Raw genomic sequence first — 26,189 nt, forward strand, 5'->3', positions numbered from 1 at the left:
CAGTGGATAGAGCACTGGGTTTAGAGACAGAAAGATCTGAATTCAAAACCTGTGTGACTCTAAGCAAGTCACTTAATATTTGTCTCAGCTTCTATACCTGTAAATTGATGACAATAATAATAGCTTCTACCTTCCGGGGTTGTTTTAAGGATCAAATGATTTAATAAAGTTAAAAATAAATTAACTTAATTAAAATTATAATTCTATTATAAAAAATAATAAAAATTTTAGTGCCAAATTCTCTGATCCTCTCTATCACCTTCCCTACTCAATGAGAAGCCAAGAAATGATACCCATTATACATATGAAGTCATACAAAACATTTTCACATTATCTGTTGCAAAAAACAAACAAGAAAAATAAAGAAAGAGGGGAAAGTGCTTCAATCTGTACTTGGAGTTCATCAGTTCTTTCTCTGGAGGCGGATAGCATTTTTCATCATGTCTTGAAATTGTCTTGGACCATTTTCTTAATTAGTATAGCTTTCTTTTACCAATGATCATTGTTACAATATTGCCATTATTACTATGCACAGTGTTTCCATGGTTCTGAAATGAGCTACAATTACGTTTGCTGCTATTAGCTATTAACATTTGTAAAACACTTTGCAAACTTTACAATGCTATGTAAAAGTTTTATTATTATTTAAAAACCCATACCATCTGCCTTAGATTAGTAGTAGCAGTAAGGGCTAGGCAATGGGGGGTTAAATGACCTGCCCAGGGTCACCCAGCTAGGAAATGTCTGAGGTCAAATCTGAACCCAAGAACTCCCATCTCTGGACCTGGCTCACCATCCGCTGAGATGCCCATAAACTTACAGCATTTGTAAAACACTTTGCAAACCTTAAAATGTTATACAAAAGTCTACTGTTGTTGCTGTTGTTAAAGTGACTCTTAAGAGTGGAGGCGAGAAGCCAATAACCTTTGACCAGTATCTGCCGAGGAGCAGAGGATGGGGAAGTAACCAATACATCCCCAACATTCGCAAGCCTTTAACCGTCTATTTCAAACTTTAAACAGACGCCCGCTCCCTTCCGTCCCGCCCACTCTCCGCTACTGATCCATTCATTGGTCTACCGTCGGAGGGAAAATAAAGCGACTGGCTCTTCCTTTTTAGCACTTCGGGAATTTTCATTGGGCAGGCAAGGAGAGAAAGGCGGGAACTTCTAACACGTCGATCAAGAGGATTTGGCGAAATGATTGGATGAAACGAAAAGCAGCTACGCCTACCCCTCCGCTACCGCGCAATTCAAAAGCTGAGGCAGGACGGAGGTGCGGTCCGCTGGGGCGCTTCTGGGGAGTCCGGGGACCGTAAGTATGGGCTCCCTTGCTCGTTCGAATTGTTTCTTTCCCTTGCGTGGCTAGGAGCGAGCGAACCCTGGCTCCTCTGCCTCAGTTTTGTCGAGCCTTCCCTTTCCCGGGGTTGGAGCGAGGACGGGGAATCCTTCAGGTGTTTGAGAAGGGTGGGCGAGAGAGCGGGGACGCGCATGCGCCAAAGAGTCCCTCCGCCCCTTGATCTTCCTAGGCTTTGCTGAGGCGGGGTTTGGGGGTGGGGGGCAGTGGGTAGGCGGAGGTTGGGAAGCATTTCTGGGGGAGAGATGCGCAATGCGGGTCAGATACCTCTCCCAGTTTTGGCACCTGGAGTAGAAGGACCAGAATGCAAATCCAGCCTCAGACACTTCCTAATTGTGTGACCCTGGGCAAGTCACAATCCTGTCTGCCACAATTTCCTCATTTGTAAAATAAGCTGGAGAATGAAATAGCAAGCCACTCCAGTGTCTGCCAAGAAAACTTCAAATGGCAGCTAAGTGATTTAGTGGATAGAGAGCCAGACCTGGAATCAAGAGTTCCTGGGTTCAAAGCTGGCCTCAGACACTAGCTATGTGGCCTTGGGAAAAATCACATTACTCTTTGCCTCAGTTTCCTTCTCTGTAAAATGAGAAAGAAATGACAAATCACTCCATTATCTTCCCCCCCAAAATGGACACAGCTAAACAGTAACCCTCAGCTCTGACATTCCCCTTCTAAGGCCCCTCTCCTCCCTGATGTTCTCTTTTCTAAGGCCCTTAGTAGCTCAGTATTAACAATAACCATGTTTTTTAAGTACCTGCTATGTACCAGGCATTGTGCTAAATGCTGGTTATAAAAAAGGGTTAAAAAACAGTCCCTGTCCTCACAAAGGCCTACATTTTAAGATGATAATATGCAAGAAGCTATATACTGAATAAATAGGAAATAATCAACATAGGGTAAGGCACTGGAACTAAGGGGAACTGGGAAAGGTTTCCTGTGTAGAAAGGAAGATTTCCCAGGCATGAGGGTCAGCCAGAGGGGACCAGTGTCACTGAATCAAAGGGGACATGGCCTGGAGGTATAAGCTTCAAGAAGACTGGAAAGGCCCGAGAGTACTAGGCTTTGAATGCCAAGTATGATTTTACATGTAATCTTGGAGGCATTAGGGAGCCTCTGGAATTTATTGAGTAGTCGGAATGACAGAGCCAATTCCGTGCTTTACAAAAATTCCTGGTGGCTGAATGGAGGATGGATTGGAATAGGGAGAAACTCAAGGCAAGCTGTTGGCTATTTAGAATAAGTTCAGATGTGAGGTGATAAGAGCTGGCCCTAGAAGGGTGACCAGTTTAGAGGAAAGATATGTTATAGAGGTGAAATTGGCTTGGTTCTGGGAGGTTAGAGATAGTGAGGAGGTTTGTAAGTCTGGGGGACTGAGAATATAATGAGAGTGCTGTTGACAGTGTCATGTTAAAGGGAGTGAGTTTATGTGGAAAGAGAATTAGTTCAGTTTGGGAAATATGGAGTTTAAGATGTCAATTAGACAGACATTCAGAGATGATTGAAAGACAGGTTTAGATATGAGACTGGGGTCAGCAGAAAAATTGGGATAGGATAGGTAGGTTTGAGAATCCTTAGCTGGAGATGGTAATCAATTCCATGGGACCTGATAAGTGTCATGGGACCTGGTAAATTAAGTCAGGGAGAGGGAGAGAGACAGAGAAAGGGAGAGACAGAGAAACAGAAAAAAGAGGAGAGAGAGACAGAGAGGAGAGAAGAAAAGAGACAGAGAGGGAGAGGGAAGGAGGGAGAGAGATAGAAAAAAGGAGGACCCAGGACAGAAGAAATTCTATGGGACTTTAGAGGGCTTGATTTGGAGGAGGATCCAAGAGGCTGAGAAGATCAGTTAGATGGGTTCAGGACAGAGTGGTATCCTGGAATTCTAGAGAGACGTGAGTATCAAGGAGTAAAGAGTGATGAACAATGTCAAAGCCTGTAGAGAGGTCAAGGAGAATGAAGACTTGAGAAAAGGCCATTGGATCGGACAACTAAGAGATCATAGTAACTTTGGAAAGAGAAATTTGGGTGGAATGATGATGTAGGAAGTCAGATTGTAATAGGTTAAGAGAGTGAGAGCAGAAAAAGTGGAGATACCTATTGTAGATGGCCTTTTCAAAGAGATTAGCTACAAAGGGCAGAAGAGATATATAGGGTGGTAGTTATTGGGGATGGAAAGATCAGGTGAGGGTTTTTTTTAGAATAGGGGATAGATGGTTTGGAAGCAGTAGGAAATATGCCAGTGAATAGGGAGACAATGAAAATAAATGGAAGAGTGGGGAAGACAGAGGGGCAATGTTTTGGAGGAATTGGAATGGAATGGGATTGCTTGAACAAGTAGAGGGGACAGGTTGGCCTTGGTAAAGGGGTAAGGCTCATTCAAGATTGGGATGAAGGTGGAGAATAGCAGAAGGTATCTAACTGATAGTTGAGGAAGAGGGAGCTCATGGCAAATGGCCTTAATTTTTTCTGTAAAGTGTGGGACAAGGGTTTTCAGCTAATAGAGCAATGGGATAAGGGGAACAGCTGTAACATTTAATCTTCTAAGATCCTTTCTGACTCTGATATTCTGTGTTCTAAAGGCCCCTTCCAGACTTTGTTATTCGTTGTTCTAAATGTCAACTTCCTAGAGCTAACATTCTGTGTTCTGACAGGTTGCTTCTATATCTGACATTATGTTCTAAGATCCCTCCTGGCTCTGACATTCAGTCTCTTATGGATACAAACCCTATGAATTACTAAGAACCATGTCTGTTACAGGCAAACAACTTAAAATGTATTTATTCTTCAGGATAAATATTGGAGATGTTGAAGTTCAAGTATGGCATACGCAGCCCATTGGACTCAAGTGCAACTGAGCCCATCAGTAGCCGGGCCTCCAGGCTGAATCTTCTTTTCCAGGTAAAACTTCAAGTGCTCCACCTTGTTCTCTCCATTTTTTTATAGGCCCATCCACCATGTTTCTCACAGCCAGGAATCATGACTTTGAAGTGTAGTGGAAGTAGTGTTGGACTTGGAGTTTGGAGCCTTGGGTTCTAGCTCAAGATCTGAGCACTGATTAGCCAAATTACTGTGGGAAAATAATGTCCTCCTCTGATCCTCAGTTTATTCTTTTGTAAAGTGGAGACAATGATATGACTGTTTATTTCAAAAGGAAAGCTAAAGTGATATGATAAAAAAGCAATGGATTAGAAGACCAAGGACTTGGGTTCAAATTCTAACTGTGATTTATTTTTTTGACCTTGGATTAGTCACTTCTTATTCCTATCTCCTCGTTTTTTATAACAAGTAACCCCACTGCCGGTCATTTCCAGATCTTTTATTCTTAAGAATTAGAAGTGGACCTAGAGGGTTAGTGGATTGAGAGCCAGGCCTAGAGATGGGAGGTCCTGGGTTCAAATTTGGCCTCTGACACTTCCTAGCTCTGTGACCCTGGGCAAGTCACTTAACCCCCATTGCCTAGCCCTTACCGCTCTTCTGTCTTAGAACCAATACACAGTATTGACTCCAAGATGGAAGGCAAGGGTTTAAAAAAACAAACAAACAAAAGAAGTGGACCTAGATGCATATTAAAGAGTCAAATGTAGCTACTAATTTTTTTGGATAAACAAATATTGTAGTTAAAATTTGCCTCTGAAATGAGTTCTTTGTATCATTTCTAACACTTCATATATGTCTGTGCAAAAACTTGTCTGTCCTGTTGTGTTAGAGGGCTCATCCTACTGTAGAGTAATTTAGTATAGGTAGAATCTCATTTTAGTGAATATCACTGGAATGTCTGTGATGTCATTTCCATGTACTGGCCAAAAGCCTAAACAGTAACAATTTTTCCTGATTCAAAAGAATACATTCTTTTAAAATGGAGACCTTTATGCAGTAAGTAGATGTGTTCAGAAGTAATTGTTTGTTTAATGAAATGTTGCTCCTTACTAATGTGTTTATGTAGGCTACCCAAACATAAGTATTGAAATCCTATCCTCATGTCTCATTTTAGTGTAGGGGTGACCTGACTTTTTGAGCCTGAGCTCTGGCAGAGCTTCCCAAGGTTTAGGCCCAGGAAGGGCTATTTCTGCTCTCTCAGGATTGGTCTGCCAGAGCAAACCAAAAGATGATGAATTGTTAAGCTACACTGACTTTCTAATGCTGCTTTTTTTTAACATTTTATTTTTTCCAGATTAAAAGGTTGATATAATCATAATTACTGTTTTCAGACTTTTTGTAATCTATATTCTCTCCCTCTCTCTCATTTCTTCCCCCTCTCTAAGACAGCAATTAATATAAGTTGTATATGTGTTATGATACAATACATATTTCCATATGTGTCATATTGTGAAAGAAGATACTGCTTATACTAGAGAAAAACTTGTGGAGGAAATAAAGTGAAGAATGGTGTGCTTTGATCTATGTTCAGACTTAGTCATTTCTTTCTGTGGTGGTGGTGAACCTTTTCTGGCATGAATACCTTATTGCTGTCCTGGATCCTTACATTGTTGATAATAGTTAAGTCATTCACAGCTGCTTATTGTGCACTTCTGGATTGATACTGTGTCCTGACTCTTTTTTTTTTTTAAATTTTAAGATATTTTTCCATGTTTCCATGATTTATTTTCTTTTCCTCCTTCCTTCCAGAGCCAACAAGTAATTCTACTGGGTTGTACAGATGTTATCAATTGATACTTATTTCCACATTATTCATTTTTGCTATAGAGCGATCTTTTAAAGCCTGAACTCCAAATCATATACCCATATATACAGGAGATAAGTGGTGTCATATGTTTTTGTTTTGCATTTCTACTCCCATAGTTCTTTCTCTCATTGTGGATAGCATTCTTTCACATAAGCCCTTCAGGAGTGTCCTGTGTGCCCCGACTCTTGAAGACCTAATGGTCAGTTGCCAAAAGATTGTGATTCATATAAGTTGGGATGAGTCTCCAAAGTCATGAAGAGACCCTTGGAGTAATGATGCCTGGAGGCAGCTACCATACCTGGGATGTCATTGGCAAAAGAATTCTTAGTCTATTCCATATGTGATTCTAACTGATAAAGAAGAACTAGTTCCTAAGATAGAAATGAAAAGAACTCAGGCAATGTAGACATGAGTTAAATTCTAGCTTTCAGAAGAGAATATTTCAAAGAGTATGCAGATAAGATCTATAGGACCCTAGCAGCTAAAATTCTATAGGGAACATCTGCTTAAGAGGGATGGGATAACATTCTGGAAGCACAAAAAGAAGTATCTCTTAAAAAGTCTGAAAAAGGGGAGTTGTATGAGGATGTTTAGGGAGTTCTCAAACCAACATACATTTTTGAAGAGATTATATAGAGTTAGCCACAGGTGTCCAGGTGTCGTAGCGGGTAGCACATGAGGCTTGGAGTCAGAAGAACTGAGGTCAGATCTGGCCTCATACATTTACTGGCTTTGTGATCTGGGTAAATCACTTAGGCCCTTTCTTCCTCAATTTCCTTGATAATAATGCTATCTACCTCCCAGGGTTCTTGTGAGAATCAAATGAGATTATATTTATGCAGCACTTGGCATAGTGTCTGGCATATAGTAGGTGCTTAATAAGTGCTTATTTCCTTCCTCTAGAAGACTAATCAGGATAGGTAACAGGATGAATAGAAAAGCATGGTGAAGTTTTGTGATCACTGCTTAGGGGCAGAGGACACCATGAAAATGGAAGCTGGATGAGATGCCAACATATTTTGCTTGTTTTCACTGTGAGATTGATTTTGGGGATGAAAAGGACAGGACAAAAATCACTACTAGGGTGTTAATACTCAAGATCTTAAGAGACACCTCAGTTGCCTTTGGTGATTTCTGGTAATTTGGCTCCACTCAACAATATTCTTGGGACAGAAAGAGATGGCAGTTGTAATTACAGAACCCACTGGAGAAGTTAGACTGAAGAAGAACAATAATTCATTTTGGTAACAAGAGGAGAGAATAGAGTCTGGAAACCATAGGCCAGTGAACTTGATTTGGATTCCTGTCACAGTTCTAGAAGGCGTCCTGAAAGGGTGAGTCAGTGAGTATTGAGAAGAAAGAAGAATGATTACTGGGCACCTGAATGCCTTCCTCAAGAGCAAGCAGCTTATGCCACAGCTAGCTAATTTCCTTTTTGGACAGAAGATGAAGGTAGATGAAGGGAAGATTGGGAGGATAGTTATTTAGATGGGAACAAACATTGATAAGTTTTTTTTTTTGCTATTCTTGTGGCTGAGATGAAGAGATTGGTGCTGAACAATGGAATATTAGATTTGGAACTGGTTGAATATTTGAAATGAAGTCATTAATAGCTCAATGTCAACTTGGAAGAGGGAGTCTCAGATGGAGTTCTCCAGGGATCTGTGCTGGGCATTTTTAGCAGCGACTTGGATGAAGGGTACAATGAAAGTCTACATTTGCTGATCACCAAAGCTGGGAAAAATAGCTAATTCATTGGAGGAATGAGTTAGGATTTAGATAAATGACAAAATGACTAATAAAGGGCCTTATGCAACTTCCTTATTTGTCTATTTACTGAGCTGACTTGAGCCATTCACTTTTTTTAACCCTAGATCTTAACAATCTTTGTTAATTCATTATATTTGGTCAGACCTGTGATTTCTTTAGTTCAGGTATTTCTAGTGAGGAAACAGATACCTGTTCTGGCACTTAATTGTAGAGAGAGTTGTACTCTGATTCCCAGGCTCAGGCTAATACAGCAAGTATGTGTTAGATTAGTGGAATTTGAATCCTTATCTTTTTGACTCTGAAGCAGACTCTATTCCTTATACTACTCAGGCTCTGATTCAGTTTATAAAATTCCTAAATGAACATATTTTGAAAGAATTCAAATTTGTTTTAAAATATTTTATATCATGATAAAAAGTTCTCCCCACCTCCAGAGAACTGTCTGATGCAGATTGAAGCACACCATTTTTCACTTTAATTTCTTTGTGTGTGTGTTTTTGATGTCTTTTTCCACAACATGACCAATATGGAAATATTTTGTATATCACATTTATAATCTATATCAAATTGTTTACTCTCATGGAGTGGGGAGGGGAGAGGAGGAGGAAGAGAGAGAGAGAAAATTTGAAGTTCAGAATTTTAGAAAACTAATGTTAAATATTGTTTTTACATGTAATTGAGGGGAAAATATTCAAAAGGAAAAAATTATATCATTTTCCTGATGTGATTGTATCAGGAGAGCCTAGGTCAAATTTGGAACCCTTGATGCAAAATCGTGGTTCATTTTCCAACTTCTTCTACTTCTCCCTTTCCATTGTGTTTTCTGTTTATAAGCAAAATGCATAACATTTTTTATTTTAACAAATAAGAATATGCTGCTTCCATACATAAAACTTTCATTTTAATGAGGTTTGTTTAGAGCATTGGAATTTTGAAGTCCTTCTAAGCTCTTTAAAAGGGAACCTCATGTTCTTTACTTTCTGTAGGACTGTGCTTCCAAGAAGCTCTGGGCCAGAGGCTTGTAACCCAGGGCCCAGGAACTTGTTTTTTTTTTTAAATTGATAACTATATTTCTTTTTTTTTTACTTTTTAAACATTATTTTATTTGGTTATTTACAAACATTATTCATCGGAAACAATGGGCGCACAATTCCACTGGGTTTCACATGTGTTCTTGGTTCGAACCCATATCCATGTTGTTGGTATTTGCACTAGAGTGTTCGTTTAGAGTCTCTCCTCAGTCATTTCCTCTCAGCCCCTGTAGTCAAGCAGTTGCTTTTCATCGGTGTTTTTACTCCCACAGTTTATCCTGATAACTATATTTCAATATGGTTAATATCCTTTGAAGTCCTGTATCTTATTTTATGCATTTTAAAACATTTTTTTCTGAGATGGAGTCCATAGACTTCCTTGCCTTAGGGGTCTGAGGCATGAAAAAAAGGTTAAGATCCCCTGGCTCCAGACAGAGTCCCTGAGGCCCAGAGAGTCTTATGGGTCATAGACTTAGAATTGAAATGAACCTTCAGGGTCATTTTTCAACCTTCTCTTTTTTGTTGATGAGGTAAACTCAGGCTCAGAGAGGCTAAGGGCCTTTGATCTCAGACAGTAAATTATCCAGGATTGGATTGGGGCCAGGATTGGAACCAAGGACATCTGCCTCTAAATACAGTTCTCTTTCCAAAGCACTTTGACCAAGTAAGCATGGTCCCTCCCCTACCCCCCCATTAATTTTGTTTCTCTTATTCTGTCAGATGAAATTGCATTGATGAGGCCTCCAGGATCTTGCTATGTTAGAAAAAATAACATTTATGACTGCAGAGCTCAAAGGGATATGTATTGGGGCTCTTAAAGCATGTCGAATGTGGGGTCCAAGGTAAAATGCTAAATTCACCATCTGAAGTTCTGCCAGAAGTACAGTATGGTTATGGTGTTTTACTATAGATAGGTACGCGTTTCAGAAATCCCATTTTCCTCATTTATATTTACTTTTGCCATCAGTTATCTTCTTGAATGTGATAGCTATTGATGTTTTAAGGAGCAAATCTGCAAGATTGTCCTGTTAGAATGGCACATACAGTTATCTTTTGTTGGGACTGTATAATTTACTTGACGGGGATGTTATTGATCCATGCTTTTTGTTATTGACTAGTTTTCCATCTGTTGTTTGCTGTTTTTAGGGTAAAACACCCTTTATGACTCAACAGCAGATGTCTCTTCTCTCCCGTGAAGGGATACTGGATGCCCTTTTTGTTTTATTTGAAGAATGCAACAATCCTGCCCTAATGAAGATTAAGCATGTGAGCAACTTTGTCAGAAAGTGTAAGTTTTGGGTACTTTTTCTTTAGTTAGAATTAATTTCAAAATTGTCCTTAAATTGACTAATTATTCCTGGTTTTAGAACTGTATTTTCAGTTATTTGGGTACTGTCTTTATTCACATAATTTTCTCTACTTCCATCCCTCTCTTAGTTATTTTTGTTCTGAAATGGGAGGGTAGGAGTAGGGTGAGAGGAAGAATTTTGTATCTGGATCTCGGTTCCCTGCTGTTGTTTCTCTTGGCAGCCTTTATAAGTTTTGAGCTTTTCATCCACATTTAATCAAAGGCTACTCAGGTCCTCCATGTGTGGCTTGGTGATAGCAGAAGTAATGTGACAGATATAAGCAACTTCTTAGTGAGGGGTGGGAGGTGCCTTTTAGCATTTTGCTACATAAACTTCTGGGTTTTTCTAGCTTTGGAACTTATATAGAAATGACAATGGAGGGTTGAATAAAGGAGAGGGCACCTGACTGTGTTGATACTTACCTGCATGTGTGAGAGGACCTATTTAGAAAAGAGGTATTTCCTTGTTATTGGTATTTCTTTCTTTCTTTTTAAAACCCCTATCTTCTGTCTTGGAATTGATACCAAGTGTTGGTTCTAAGGCAGAACAGTGGTAATGGCTAGGCAGTTGAGGTTAGGTGGTTTGCCCAGGGTCACACAGCTAGAAAATTTGAACTCAGGACCTCTCACCTCCAGACCTGGCTTTCTGACTACTGAGCCATCTAGCTGCCCTACAAGCTTACTTTCTGAATCTGTAAGAGTACACCCTGTACATTTATAAATATCTACAGGACATAGGCAAAATGAAGAGAAGGTTGTTTGGGGAAGGAAGTCACTAATAGCTGGGCAAATCCAGGAAAGGCTTCATGGAGAAAGTAGCCTTTGGGTCTCAAAGGAAATCAAAGATCTCAAAAGGCAGTTATGGAGAGAGTGGAGGCAGCATGTGTGTGGTGGCTAGTACACTGGATGTGAGGTCAAGAAGACTTGGGTTCAAAGCCCACCTTAGATACTTGTGACCCTGGGAAGTCAGTTGATCTTTTTAGGCCTCAGTCTTCTTATTTGTAAAATGAAGGGGTTGGTTGGACCCAGTGATCTCTAAGGTCTCTTTCACCTTGAAATCTATGGTCTTTTAAGTGCATTCTAGACAATGGGGCAGTCAGTGCCAGGACATGTAGAACAGCCCATGGACAAGTTACTGAGTGAGAGGGAGGAAAGCAGATGACTGGGAAATCAAAAAAGAGATCATGTGGTGGAGGGATTAAAATGCCAATCAGAGGGGTTTGTGTGTTATCCTAGAGGTAATGGGGAGCCACTGGAATTAATAGAGTAGAAGTAACAAGTATAGACCTATGCTTTAGGCAAAGTTCCTTTGGTATCTTGATGGATGTTGGATTGAAGCAGGGAGACCAGTTGGGGCTATGGCAATGGTCTAGACCAGAGGATGACAAGAACTTGAACTGGGGTTATGGTATGAATAAAAGGACATTCCAGTGGTGGTGTTAAGGTTGAAATGATAAGATTTGGCAAAAGATTATATCCATGGAGTGAGAATGAGGAATTAAGGATGACTCCAAGGTTGTGACCTGGATGCCTGGAAGAATGGTGGTGCCCTCCTCCATTACTAGTGATGAGGAAATTCAGAAAGAGGTGAGGTTTGGGGTGCAAAGCCAGGGAATTTTGTTTGGGGTGTGTTGAGATGGAGATATCTGAATGTCTCAGTGCTCACGATGCAGTGAATGATGTGAGATTGTAGTTTAGGCCAGAGATTGGAACTCTTTCTGTATAGATTGGAGATTATTAGTGATATGATCATTGAACTCAAAGGAGAGGGGTAGAGTACAAGACACCTATCATTCTTGAGCTTGCAAATAAGAGGGATAAAAGTTCAGGATTTTGGTTGGCATTTGGAGCCTCTGGAAAAACCAGATAGTATGTAAAAAAGTTTTCAAGTGTCTAATTATACTTGGCTTATTTTTAAATGTTTTAACTTATTAACATTAATTGTGTAAAGAATCTTTTTGTGAAAGATGATAAGTTTGGGTAGGGTTTAGGGAAGCCCTCACAATCCCAAAAGCATATTAGCTTTGTCAAGAGAAGCCATGGGTCATTCTATGAAATTTATAACAGTCGGTGGGCACAGGCATTAGATCAGCCAAATTTAATTAGATTTAGGTGTTTATAGCTTTGTCCCATAAGTAAGAGCATTTATTATTATGGGCAGGCAATGATAAAATCAGGTCCAACTGGAAAAAATTGTTAAGAACATCTGTCTCAGGGAATATAATGTAAAACTTAAATCCTTGACTTGAAAGGATCTTGAGGAGTTAGGATGGCATGGGTTATTTCATGATTATGAACAGAAAGGCAAGGTTCTGCCCACAGAAATAATCTAGCCCCTCATAATGCCAAGTAGATTTGGATTTTACTTATGGAAGTATTGTGTTGTAGTATTTCTGGTACTTATTCTGGTACATGGTGGTTAACCATACCTGAAATGTTATATTGCAGAAGAGAGTACTCTGATTCACCATGAGTACAAGCTCTTTTGAGTTATTTTTTCTAGTAGTAGTTGTGTGTTCATTCTGGTACAGGCACATAAACCTGCTTGGTTGTTTTTGTGACTAAGCTCAAGCATTTGCAGGATGGCTGGCTGGGATGAAAGTTGGAGTCTGTGGATAGAAAAAGGTGTCCTTGGCTCTTCTGAGAGAGAACCAGCCTGCTTAGGGGATACAAAGTTGTTTTATTATAAGCTAAACTGAAGAGGAAGTAGAATGGGGGGGAGGGGTTGCAGAATCTGTCCCTTCAAACTTTATATTCCTATTCCAAGATCCAATAGTTTTTATTCTGAAGTCTCTACTGTTTTGGATTACTTAGATTATTGCTCTCCTTCTTGAATGCAGTCAATTGAGAAGTAATCTTGTGATTGTATATTCAGCAGGTATGTACTTTTGCTAGCTGGCTTAGCTTATTGTGGCCACTGTTATGTAGAGCAAGGCTTTACAGATACAGTTTTTTCTAGGGACCAGTACCAAAGTTAGGCACATTTTTTTTAGCTTCCAAGGAATGAAAAATTAAAAGAATATGTTGGCATGGTGTACTGGTTTCTAACTTCAGATGAAGACCTAAATCAGGCTCTTTGACAACTGACAAAAGGAGAGACTTGAAGAAGTTCAAAGGGGGAATTAAACATGTGTAACGAAGGCATTTCCAGGGCCATTGGTATGGGGCTTCAGCTGTAGGCTCCCTAATTACCCTTCTCATCTTTTCCTTTCTTTGGACTCCAGTTTGAGCAGAGCCTGGAGCCCAGCTGGAGTCTGAGGTGTGACATCTCAGGGGAAGCCCCTAGGTCAGTGATGGCGAACCTTTTAGAGATGGAATGCCAGTCCCCACCCCACTCCCCCAGACTGTTATGTCCCCTGCCCTATCCCCGGGAGGAAGAATGAGCTCCTATTGGACTCCTGGGCAGAGGGGTGGATAAAGTGACAAAAAAAAATGTTCTCAGGTGGTGGAGAGGGGGAGGGGAGTAGTTCCACTTGAGTCCTCATGCCTTTCTAGTAACAAACTCTGAGGGTTAGGGGAGGGCAGCTACGTGCCCACAGAGAGTGCTCTGTGTGCCACCTTTGACACCTGTGCCATAGGTTTACCAACCCTGCCTTAGGTGGTGCCCACTCCATCATTACCTAAATCCTAGCTACGCTGTCTGTTGATTGAAGCTGTTAGAATAGTCAAGTGATAATAGTCAGGGGCAAAAAGAAGGAAGGCTACTTCTGTGGCTCTGTATTGTGGTTAAGGGTGTGCCTCCGTGACTGAAGCTCAAGCTCAGGAATGTTTTTAATTTCATGATGAAAGCCTGGACTCAGAGAAAGAATTAGGAATATGTTTAGGAAGGAGATAAATGTCAGTGAGTAGGGATGTTTGTAAGCCAATTCATATATTGTAAATATCAACTAAATCTTGGTGACTTAGAATAAGGTTTTCCTTTTTTGAGTTTGGATATTGGCAAAAAGAGGAGGAATTATAGAAAATGACTGGGGGAGGGGGGGCAGCTAGATGGCTTATTAGAAAAAGAGCCAGTCCTAGAGTTGGGAGGTCCTGGGTTCAAATCTGGATTCAGACACATCCTAGCTGTGTGACCTATGGCAAGTCACTTAATCTCAGTTGCCTATCCTTTACCCTTCTTCTACCTTGGAACCTATACTCGGTATTGATTCTAAGACAGGAGGTAAGGATTTTTTTTTTTAATGACTCAGGGAGGTAAAACTTTAGACTAGTGGATTAAAACTGAGCAAAACAATAGCCCAAAAGGAAGAAAATTCAAAGCAGAGTGAAGCATCATGAAATTCAAGCAATGATAGGAAACTACATTTTTTAAGTAATATTTAAGTGGACAAAATGCTAGCATGAATATTCTATTAAATATTGTGTTACAGCCTACAGACAGAGAGGGAAAAAAAGCATGATGTGTCTTCCTTTTCTATTTTCTGACTATGTAGAGTTCAAATTATAGCTACCATGGAAACTTCTTTTGAATTCTGGGAACACTTAGTAGTTTTAACATAACATCATACGAAAACACTTTTGTGCTTATTTTATATGCTTTATTTTATTCCTGACTTTGATGAGGAAGTAAAGTGACTATCTCTTGACAGCCTGGAAACACATAATAGCACTTTCTCCTTTATTAAAGAGATATTTGTTTCAATCACCTTATGTAGAAGTAACTTCCTTCTAATGCAGATTCGGAGACCATAGCTGAATTACGGGAACTCCAGCCTGGACTGAAGGACTTTGAAATAAGAAGTCTGGTGGGCTGTGGTCACTTTGCTGATGTGCAGGTGGTAAGGGAAAAAGCCACTGGGGATATATATGCCATGAAAGTAATGAAGAAGAGGTCCTTGTTGGCACAAGAAGAGGTATGAACATTTTTTCTACTTAGTTTTCTGTTTGGTAACAAAACTTTAAAAGACTGATGATTATTCAATGATGGTTCCTGAGATCAACCAAGCAGATTTTGCCTAATGAGCTAAAATTTAAGTATAGTTTTATGGGCCAAAAGCTTTCTCAGTTCTTTAGCTATTTTCATGGATCTCAGGTCCACTAGGGTTCTTTGTAACATTCCTTTAGTTCCATTTTGTCATATAATCTCTGGCTTTTAGAAGAGGGGACATCATTACAAATGATTTATATAGCCATCTGTTTTAGAGTTAAGAGAAGTTTCATCAAGTCAGTTAAGTACTGTTTGTTTTTGTCGTGTGTGTGTGCGTGTGTGTGTGTGTGTGTGTGTGTGTCTGTGTGTGTGTCTGTGTGTCTGTGAGAGAGAGAGAGAGAGAGAGAGAGAGAGAGAGAGAGAGATTTAACAGGCTGTTGAGGAAGTTAAATATAATTTGTTTCTGTTATGGGGCCAGGTAATCCTTTGCTTGATAGGAAATTGTATCTTCTCTGTTATGGTGGTTCTTGTAAACAAAGCTGCTATCTGTAGACAGATATTTAAATAAATGAATATGCAGTGTTCTAAAGAGGTGGCCTCTACTTTGCAAGTTGAGATCTTGGCCTTGGAACCAGGAGGATTGGAAAGTCTCTTGTGTGCAGGTGCTGCTATAGTTGTAAAGCAAGTAGAAAATGCGATTCCTTTTCTTAAGCCTTTTTAACAATATTTTTGGGAATGTTAGAAAAACATAACCAAACATGTAAATAAAATCAACATGAAGATATATCTACTCAGTCTACCGTCTAATGCCTTGTGGAAAGGAAGAATAATTAATGAACTAATATATCAAGGCACACATGAATTTTGAATGGTGGCTGGATTGATTCAAGCTGTTGGGATTTGATAGAGGAGGAGAGAACTGGGGAGGGCATTCCAGGTAAGAAGAAGAGCTTGTGTGAAGTGTAGGAGGTGGGAGTAGTGCACTTGGATTTGGAGTCATCCATATACAGGTGTTACTTAGCAAACTGAATCCAATGGATGAATTTCTTAAGAAAGTGAATATAGGAGAAGAGCTGTTTATGTTGAGAAGATGGAGAGATGTGGGCTTAGATCAGTGGTGTCAAGCCAAAATAGAAACAGATCCCTGCATATTGCATATTAACTTATGTAAGGGGAAAAAGGGAAATAAGGGAAAAAGGGAAATAACCCATTTTATAAAAAGGGTTGGACTGGATTATTTATAAGAATAGGGTTGCCAGGAATTTAATTTATTTCAGAGATTTTTTTTACAAAATATAGAAAGGGTGAAGTAAGAAAATCAGAGAAAGGATAGGGTAAGATATCTAACCTAAACACTAAGTAATTTACCCTCGGCCCCTGGCTCAACCTGGGCAGGGAGAGTTAGTCCTTAGCTGGAGAGGCCTCAGCAAAGTCGAGGACCTGGGGATGTCTCTCTTAAGTGACAGGTCTCTCCCACAACTAGTCTCTTCAGAAAATCCAGGAAAGGAGTTGGCTTTTTCACTCACTACATGTCAGTTCAAAGGAAGAGAGATTCAAGGATACAGGGTCTCAGGTCCAGTCAGCATATTCTTCACCAGCCTCCAACTGTAACCTCAGAACTCCAGAAGAAGCCAAAGTCTAAGTTGAAATCCACTCAGGAAGTAACTCCTCTTTAAAGACACTTTCTTTTTCATCACTTCTTGTGCCTCCCCTATCAATCACATTTGAAGCTTTGCTTAGGACACGCCCACAGGTCAGTCAGTTTGATTCTGATCCATCACCCACTATTGCACAGGTGGGTTACAGACCTCCTCACTTAATGATTATGTGGGATGTTTACACTTTTGGTGATTAAATCTAAAAATAGGCAGGGGAGTTAATTTAATTTTCACAATCAGGGGAGAGTTAATTTAATTTTCACAATCAGGAGAGTTAAATTTAACCTTCACACTTAGAAAACTACAAATTAACATTAGTTTGTATTTTTATTAAATTTTTGTTAAACATTTCCCACTTATATTTTAATGTACTTTAGGCAACATTCCTGGTCCATGAGTTTGACATCTTTGATCATGGTTTGGTTAGGTGGATTTGGAACAGGCTGGCAGGACAGAGAAGAATAGTATAGTCATTACTGGTTTGATATCATCTTGGAGGGTTGTTGTTGGTTTTCTTTCTTCTTTATTGAATTTTTATGTTAATGACAAATTTCCACATAAGTTTTCCAAAATCATATGATATAAGCTTCCTCTCTTCTTCCCTCCCCACTTCTAGAGGAGCTGACAAACAATTCAATCTGGATTATACATGTAATATTATACAAAGCTTATATCCATATTATTCATTTTTGTAAGTGAATAATCTTATCGAACTAAAACCCCAAAACATATACCCAAATAAACATTTGTTTTCATCTGCATTCAACCTCCAACAGTTCTTTCTCTTGAGATGGATAGCATTCTTTTTCATAAGTCCTCAAAATTGTCCTAGGTCATAATTGTATTGCTATTAGTAGCAAAGTCTGTCACATTTGATTGTTCCACAGTATTACAATTACTGTGTATAATGATCTCCTGGTTCTACTTATTTCACTTTGCATCAGTTCACATAGGTCTTTTGGAGGGTTGTTATGAGTGGTGTATGCTTCAGGGATCTGTGCTGGGTCCTTTTTATTTCATTATCTTGGATAAAGCATAAATGTCATGTTTGTCATATACATTGTTTGTTATTACAGAACTAGGAGGGATAGTTAATGTGTTGAATGAGGTCTTTAAGGGATCTTGGAAGGCTAGAACATTGGGACTATGTTTTTTATTTATTTATTTTTTACCAATTACATGTAATTGGGCTATATCTAATATAGTAAAATTTAATGGGGATAAAGATAAAATTTTATACTGTAGTGACACCAAATATAGCAGGTTTTTTTTTTTTTTATGTGTGTGATAGCAGGGTCTGGAAACAAAGTAGTTCCCCATCTACTGGTCAATAACTAAATAAATTATGGGGCATGAGCAGAATGGACTATTATTCCCCTATAAGAAATAATATACACAGAGAATTTAGAAAAGCATTAGAAGACTGTTATATTGATGCAGAGTTATGTAGACAGATCTAATGAAATCATATACAATGATTCCAGCAGTTTAAATGGAAAGAACAGGACTGATGAGATGACAGGTGAGAAAATGCACCACCAACATGGCATTTACTGTCAGGCTCAGTTGATGTGTTAGCTTCTTATGTTGAGCTGCTTTTTTTGCTTTTTCAGTTCTGTATTAAAGTGGTGGCTGGCTGGGGAGGGAGGAGGGACCTATTCAGAAATGAAGGTGATGTTAAAAAAGAAGCAATCAATACATATGAAAATTTCTCTTAAAAAACAGATGCAAAGACTTGGAGTGAGTACTGCTCTTCTGGTGAAGAAGGAAGGAAGGCAATAAATGAAAGTTTAATAGAATAGAAAAGACTTATCAATTATAGTGAGAACCCTGGCAGCCCACCAGTAATGATAGAAAGGCTTCCATGTCCTGGATGTAGTAGGGGTGTCCAGTTCTCTTTGCCTATATATAGTTAACCTTTGGATAAAAGAAGTCAGATTATTAGGGTCAGGCAAAAACTTAGATAATGGTAAAGATTTGGAGAGAGCCAATGATTTAAAGAAGCTTAGCTGAGAAAAGGAAAAAAAGATAGCAGTCGGAAGGAACAGGTAGGCCACATTATCAGATCAGCTCCAGAGCTGGTCATCTGCTCTACCCCCTTTTATTTTAGGGCAAGGAGATCTTTTTAGAATTCAAGGCTTCTATATGTTCTGGAAAGCAGAGGAACAGCCTTAGTAAGACCATTTTGAGAATGTATTTGCTTAAAAAGTATTCTTTCTCCTTTAGGTTTCATTTTTTGAAGAAGAACAAAGCATATTATGTCGAAGTACAAGTCCTTGGATCCCTCAGTTACACTATGCATTTCAGGACAAACAGAATCTTTATCTGGTGAGTTTAGATTTTCTCTTTATCTACTCTTGGGATTGGTCTAGCTTAGTGACACTTAGACTGAGGCTCTTTATCCATATGTGACCCTTCCCTGCAAATGGGAGCTTGTTGAGACCTTGTTGTAAAGTATTGGAATATTATACCAGATTGCAAAATATTCAGGAGTCATGTGACTCTTGTTTAACGAAGATTGCAAGTGGCTCCTGAGTCATCTGAGACAAGTACTGATACAAGTATGACTAAGTTTTTTGTTTTCTGTTGATTATTTTATCTGATTTCCATAAGCACATTTTCTCTGGGGGTTATAAACCCCAGGGCAGAATTGAGGGACAGATTTCACATATGAAACAATGACATTCTCGGTATATGTAAAGCTGAGACTAATAGTGGTAGTTTTAAATACTAAAATTACATGACAATTTTTTTCTGTGTAGGTTTTTATGAAATTTGAAATAACCACCAATTTTGAGTTATTTTTGTATTTATAGAATTTATTAGATACAGAATGTAACCAAAAGTGTTATTTTATTGGAATTTTTAAAAAATTACTCATTTTAAGGGGAGTAGCTGTATGTCTCAGGAGATAGAGTGCCAGCCCCAGAGATGGGAGGTCCTGGGTATGGACCTGGCCTCAGTTACTTCTTAGCTATGTGACCCTGAGCAAGTCACTTAACCCTCATTGCCTGGTCCTCCTGAGAACCAATATAGGGTATTTCTTCTAAGATGGAAGGTAAGGGCTTAAAAAAAAATTATTTGTTTTATAGGCAAAAACAAATATATTACACATTGAACTATAAATTATATTTCAACTGATTTTTGTTTATATCCAAAAGGTATGCTTTTACATCTTTATAATCAATGTGTACATACTATTTTATCCCTTTTATCCTCACCATATCATAGAATTAGTGGAATATTTTATAGGTCCTTTAGACCTTTCTCTCAGGAACTCTTGTACTTGAGTTTTTGATTCATGAGTTCAGCCCATTTTCTGACTTGGCATTGCTATCCCATTCTTGTAATAGCTCTTCTGTTGGTTAGTCCATTTAGAAACAGTCTCATTTAGAGCTGTGTAGCTTACTTAAGACTTAAATAACTTTATATGAAAAGTTGGCTGCTTAGGAGCTTTGGTTACCCTCCCTTTCTTTAATAGATTGTTGCTGTCTGCTTTACAGCTTGTTTCATCCTTGTTGTTGAGTTTCTGGTTTTAGCTCTGAAGGGCAGTCTAGAAATCATTACTGGTTCATGTCCTATAAAAAAGGATAAAATTGGATTCTTCTTCTTGAGGCCTGCTTTTCCAGAGGCCCATGTATCATGTCATAAGAGGGAGAAACTTCTGTATCTGGCCTCAGCTTGAACTTTCATGGGAGATGTTTATCAGGCCTACAACTTGATATTCTTGGTGATCTAAAGAAGCATTTTTTCCATTCTTTGTGGAACACTTTTGACCCGTTTCCATACTTCTAGAAGAGTACATTGTGATATGGTTGTTGTTAATCAATGAATATTTATGAAGTACTATGTATGAACCAGGCAGTATGATAGTCATTGGCGATATAAAGACAAATTAAACATAAATTAACAATAGACAAATTAAATCGTTCTTGCCCTCAGGGAGGCTCTATTCTTTTGGGGTGGGGATCCTGGGGGAAGGGGTTTTAGACATCCTTTGCATATCTAAGTATGGATACAGTCAATACTAGGGAATTTGAGGAGGAGGTGCTAGTAGCTGAGGAGATGGATCAAGAAAGACCTTGTCAGAAGGTGATAGCTGTAAGGATATTAGAAAATAAGTATTGTTTTATTAGTTATGGGATAAGAAGTAAAGTGGCTGCTTGAGACAAGAACTGGAGTTTGAAGCAGAGCTGAGAGAGCATGTTGATTTCAACTGCTCACAGTTATAACCATTTTTCTACGTCAATTACTCTCATGGCAGAGACACGCTCAGAGACTCTCAGGGCTGGAGGAGGGAACATCTTTGCCTCTCTCTCTGTCTGAGGGAAAGATCTGAAGGAACTTAGTGTTTTCCTTTCCCAACTTGGGAAACACTATTGAATATCTATTGTGGTTTTTGTAGATTGTTTAACTCTGAGAAGACCAAAGAAAAACCTGGTCTTTGGTTTGGACTCTGAGTCTGTTAAGACTCAAGAGTCCTAACTTGATTCTTATTGAGACTCAACCAGCTAGCTAGCCTTTGCTATTTTATAATTTGAAGGCAAGGTTAAGAAGTATAAGGATAATAGCTGTAGTTTTTATTTAGATAGTATAAATTTGGGTTAGTCAGATCAGGGAGGATTAGTGTAGCCTGTGAAATATAGGAGAAGCGGTTCCTTGCGGAATCAGGGAGTTTATTTGGGTGGATTAGAATCCCTTAGAATCAGACATCCTTTATTTATCATTTCAATAAACATTTTATTTTTATGATAAGAGTCTCTTTAGTGTCCTTGCGCCTGGCCCTGAAGGGAAGTTCACATTTGAGCTTCACTTTATCACTGAGGATACTTTTGATTGCATCTATCAAAAGTATCTGAACAGTTTGAACCTGACTGGCAAGTTAAACAATTTTCAAAAGTTTTGAACAGTTTTTCTATCTATATTTATGTAACTTGCCAAATTTATTTTTACATAGCAGAGCTGAGCTTGGAAGGAAAGTAGGGATTCTCTGAGGCAGAGATGAGGTATGACTTGGGGATGGCAAGCTGTGTGAGAAACCTCCAGAAGGCTAGAGGGGAGGGACCAGCCAATGGATGAAGGGTAGTAATGCCAAATAGGCGCTGGGATATAATGAGATTCTTCCCAAATAGACTTGTTAGGAAAGTGATATAAGTTAGCCCTGTGCTATGGCAATAGCTGTTTGGCAGCTGAATCAAGATAGATTACAGAGGGGAGGAACTCAGAGCAAGGAGACAAAGCCTGAAGCGCTTGCAACTTTGGGCCTTAATGAGGGTCAGAATCTATTGAGTCCAGGAACTTGCTATAGATGTTGTTGAAGTAAAATTGACAAGAGGGGCACTGAAAGATGGTAGAATATGGTAGTGCCCTCAATGGAAATAGAGAAATTTAGAATGCTGGATTCAGAGGAAAGGTGAAAAAGTTCTGTTTTGAATTGAAAATGCCTATGTAGATGATGCCTTGGAGACTGAATTTATAGTAGTAATAGAAGTAACAATTCACATTTAATATTTGAAGCATTTGCTCACAATTCTGAGGGAGGCAGTACAAATTTTATTATCCCCCTTTAAGAAAAAACAACAAACCCTTACCTTCTGTTGTAGTATCAATTCCAAGACAGAAGAATGGTAAGGGCTAGGCAATTGAGGGTAAGTGACTTACCCTGGATCACATAGCTAAGAAGTGTCTGAGGTTGGATTTGAGTCCAGACCCTCTTGACTCTAGGCTTGGCACTTTATCTGCCCCCATCATTCCTTTTTTTTTTTATAAGAAGAAAACGGGATCCCGTAGGTAATCAGTAATCATTTATTAAGTTCCAGGGCACCACGCTAAGTACTGGAGATATAAAAGGAGGCAAAGGATAGTCCCTGCCCTCAGAGAATTTACAGTCTGATAGGGAGACAAACATGCAAGCAAATATACACAAAACAAGCTATATCCAGGATAAATTGGAAATTAATAAAGGGAAAGTATTGGAATTAAGAGGGGCTGGGAAAAGTTTCTTGTAGAAGATGGGATTTCAATTTGGACTTAAAGGAAACCAGGGAGGTCAGTAGTCTGAGAGAAGGGAGAACATTCTAGGCATGGGGGTGTAAACACCAAAACTGTAAGGATAATTTTTAGTGTTTTGACTTAAAATCTTAATAAGTGGTTGCCATGGGAAATTCCCAAATATGAAAAATACCCAAGTTAGCTGGGGATTTATGGAGATTTTAATTAATAAAGAGAGAAGGAATTAAGGGAAAAATAGAGAGAGAGAGAGAGAGAGAGAGAGAGAGAGAGAGAGAGAGAGAGAGAGAATACATAGATACATGCATATATCTACAAAGCATATATGAGAAAGCTTAGCCTGGTGGATTGATTAGTGGATAGAGGATTGGCCTTGAGGCCAGAATGCCATGTCTGGTCTCTGATACAATATATATTGACTGAGGACAAGTTTCTCTCAGTGTTGGGTTGTTTACTTGTTTTCTGATTCCTCTGCTGTGTCCTGCCCCGCTCAGGAACACTGTGTTAAGGCAAAAACCCTCAAAACAAAACAGTTCTTACCCTCAAAGAATTCACAGTATAATAGCAAGCCTATGTTCAGCATAAATAGAAAATTATTAACAGAGGGAAAGCTCTGACATTAAGAGGAGTTAGGGGAAAACTTCTTGTAAAAGTTTGGACTTTAGTTGGGACTTAAAGGAAGCCAGAAAAGTCAGAATAAGAATGCTAAGGTGTGTAAGGATTTAGGTTTTCTTATGAAAATCCAAACTCTAAAAAATTCAGATAATTTAGGAATGGTTATTTCTTTATTCCTCTTCCCACCACCACCCTTCTTATTCTCCTTCCCCTTTTCTATAGTATAAGATATGATTCTATACCCCAATGAATCTGACTTTTCTTTCTTTAGTCAGTTCCAATGAGACTTAAGGTTTAAGTATTACTCATCACCACTCTCCTCCTCTCCTCCATTGTAATATTTCCCCCTCCCCCATGCCTCTTTGTGATATAATTTACCCCATTTTACTTCTCTCTTCCATTTCTCTTAGTATGATCCTCTTTTTCCACCCCAGATTTTTTTAACATATCATCCTAAACAGCTTACTATCACACTGTAATTTTGGGGATATATTAACCCTAGATATTGATTGATATTTGTAATTTGCCTCTAATGGTGGTTGGTCAATAGACAGTCTCTTGGGTGGAGGTGATCCAGTAGTTGTCAGTTGGAAAAGATGGCTCAACTTAGTCGTTGATAAATCAGCTAGGGCCTGGATATATAAAAAATCCTATTTATTTATAATTATAAGGTTGAGGGAAAGAACAAGGAAAAAGAAAGGTGTTTTATAAATATTATTCCCATACTAAAGCCTTCTAACTAATTCCCCAAAACCCCACTAAAACTTCGCAAGAAGTGTCTTCTGCCTGGGAAATCCAGACCTAGGCTGATCTCCTTAAATGTATCTTAGATATAAATTTCTAACTATTTAATATAGTTATAAGTATTTTTTATTTATCTTAAAATCAGTTCAGCTTCTCAGTCTCTTTGTCCAGGCTCCAAGCTCATTTCATTGACAGGATAAAGTTTCACTCCAGGTCTCACTGTGATTGTATTCTCTTCTGACCCCACTGGTAAAACCAGGGAAACACCTGAGTTTTCTCCTGCTCTATCAATTTTCTTCAAATCTTTATCTGCTCACATGATTCAAGCCAACTGTTCCCAGAGATCCTCCACAAACACACAGAGGAAAATCATTCACCTCCTTTCTCTTGAGAGGTCAAACCCAAGAGTAGCAGTTAACTTCCAACATTTCCAGGAGAATTTCCTATGAATATATATTCCCGTATAGGAATATAAACAATTTGACCGTATTGAAGTCCTTACATTTTTCTTCTTTCTTCTTTAAGTTTTTATGCTTCTTTTGAATTTTATACCTGGACATCAAATTTTCTGTTTAAGTCTGATTTTTAGGAATGCTTAGAAATGTTCTATTTTAATAAGTGACCATACTTCCCCCTGAAAGAATATAGTAAGTGTTGATGGGCAGGTGATTCTTGGTTCCCTTGATTCCAGTTCCCTTGCCTTCCAGAATATCATAGTCCAAGCCTTCTGGTCCTTCAATGTGGAAGCTTCCAGATCCTGTGTAATTCTGACTGGGGCTCCATGATATTTGAATTGGTACTTTCTGACTGTTTGCAGTATTTTCTCCTTGTACTGGGAGCTCTTAAACTTGGCTATAACATTGCTGGGAGTTGTCATTTGGGGATTTATTGCAGGAGGTGATTCTGTGGATTTTTTCACTTTCTTTTTTACCCTATTATTCAAGAATACCAGGGAAGTTTTTTTGGATAATTTCTTGTAATATGAAGTCTAGGCTTTTTATTTTTGGTCATGACTTTGAGGAGCTCAATAAATCTTAAATTGTCTCTCCTGGATCTATTTTCCAGGTCAGTTTTTTTTTCTTTTTTTTATGTTTGCAACTTTATTTTCTCCTGTTTCTACTCCCACAGTTTTCCCTCTGAATGTGGATAGTGTTCTTTCTTGTAAATCCCTCTTCAGTTGTTCTGGATCACTGCATTGCCACTAATGGAGAAGTCCATTACATTCAATTGGGCCACAGTGTATCAGTCTCTGTGTACAATGTTCTCCTGGTTCTTCTCCTTTCCTTTCACTCTGCTTCAGTTCCTGAAGGTCATTCCAGTTCACGTGGAATTCCTCGAGTACATTATTCCTTTGAGCACAATAGCATTCTATCACCAACATATACCACAATTTGTTCAGCCATTCCTCAATTGGAGGACATCCCCTCATTTTCTAATTTTTTGCCACCACAAAGAGTGTGGCTATGAATATTCTTGTACAAGTATTTTTCCTTGTTATCTTGTTGGGGTACAGACCCAGCAGTGCTATGGCTGGATCAAAGGGCAGGCAGTCTTTTAGCTCCCTTTGGTCATAGTTCTAAATTGCCCTCCAGAATGATTGGATCAATTCACAACTCCACCAGAAATGCATTAATGTCTCAACTTTTCCATATCCCCTCCAACATTCATTACTTTCCTTTGCTGTCATGTTAGCCAATCTACTAGGTGTAAGGTGATACCTCAGAGCTGTTTTGATTTGCATCTCTCTGATTATAAGAGATTTAGAACACTTTTTCATGTGTTTATTAATAGCTTTGATTTATTTATCTGAAAATTGCTTATTCATGTCCCTGACCTGTTTATCAATTGGAGAATCGCATGATTTTTTTTGTACAATTGATTTAGCTCTTTATGAATTTGAGTAATTAGAACTTTGTCAGAGGTTTTTGTTATGAAGATTGTTTCCCAATTTGTTGCTTCCCTTCTAATTTTGGTTGCATTGGTTTTGTTTGTACAAGAACTTTTTAATTTAATGTAATAAAAATTATTTATTTTACATTTTGTGTTTTTTTTTCTAAGTCTTGCTTGGTCTTAAAATCTTTCCTTTCCCAAAGATCTGACATGTATAATAT

General features: G+C 38.7%; 1 protein-coding gene across 2 annotated transcripts in view; it reads left to right on the top strand.

Annotated features, from left to right (window-relative positions):
• Nucleotides 1-1,055: 1,055 nt before the first annotated feature.
• Nucleotides 1,056-26,189, top strand: part of CIT (citron rho-interacting serine/threonine kinase) — a 173,754-nt gene continuing 148,620 nt past the window's right edge. For both annotated transcript variants that reach the window (XM_001363096.4, XM_007490328.3), the window contains exons 1-5: nt 1,056-1,313; nt 4,141-4,250; nt 9,984-10,125; nt 14,863-15,038; nt 18,937-19,038. In XM_001363096.4, the coding sequence (XP_001363133.1) occupies nt 4,155-4,250; nt 9,984-10,125; nt 14,863-15,038; nt 18,937-19,038 (516 nt within the window). In that variant the 5' untranslated portion in view covers nt 1,056-1,313; nt 4,141-4,154. The remainder of the gene's footprint in view (nt 1,314-4,140; nt 4,251-9,983; nt 10,126-14,862; nt 15,039-18,936; nt 19,039-26,189) is intronic.

Source organism: Monodelphis domestica, chromosome 3 (genome assembly GCF_027887165.1).
Source record: "Monodelphis domestica isolate mMonDom1 chromosome 3, mMonDom1.pri, whole genome shotgun sequence".
In the NCBI taxonomy this organism is placed as follows: domain Eukaryota; kingdom Metazoa; phylum Chordata; class Mammalia; order Didelphimorphia; family Didelphidae; genus Monodelphis; species Monodelphis domestica.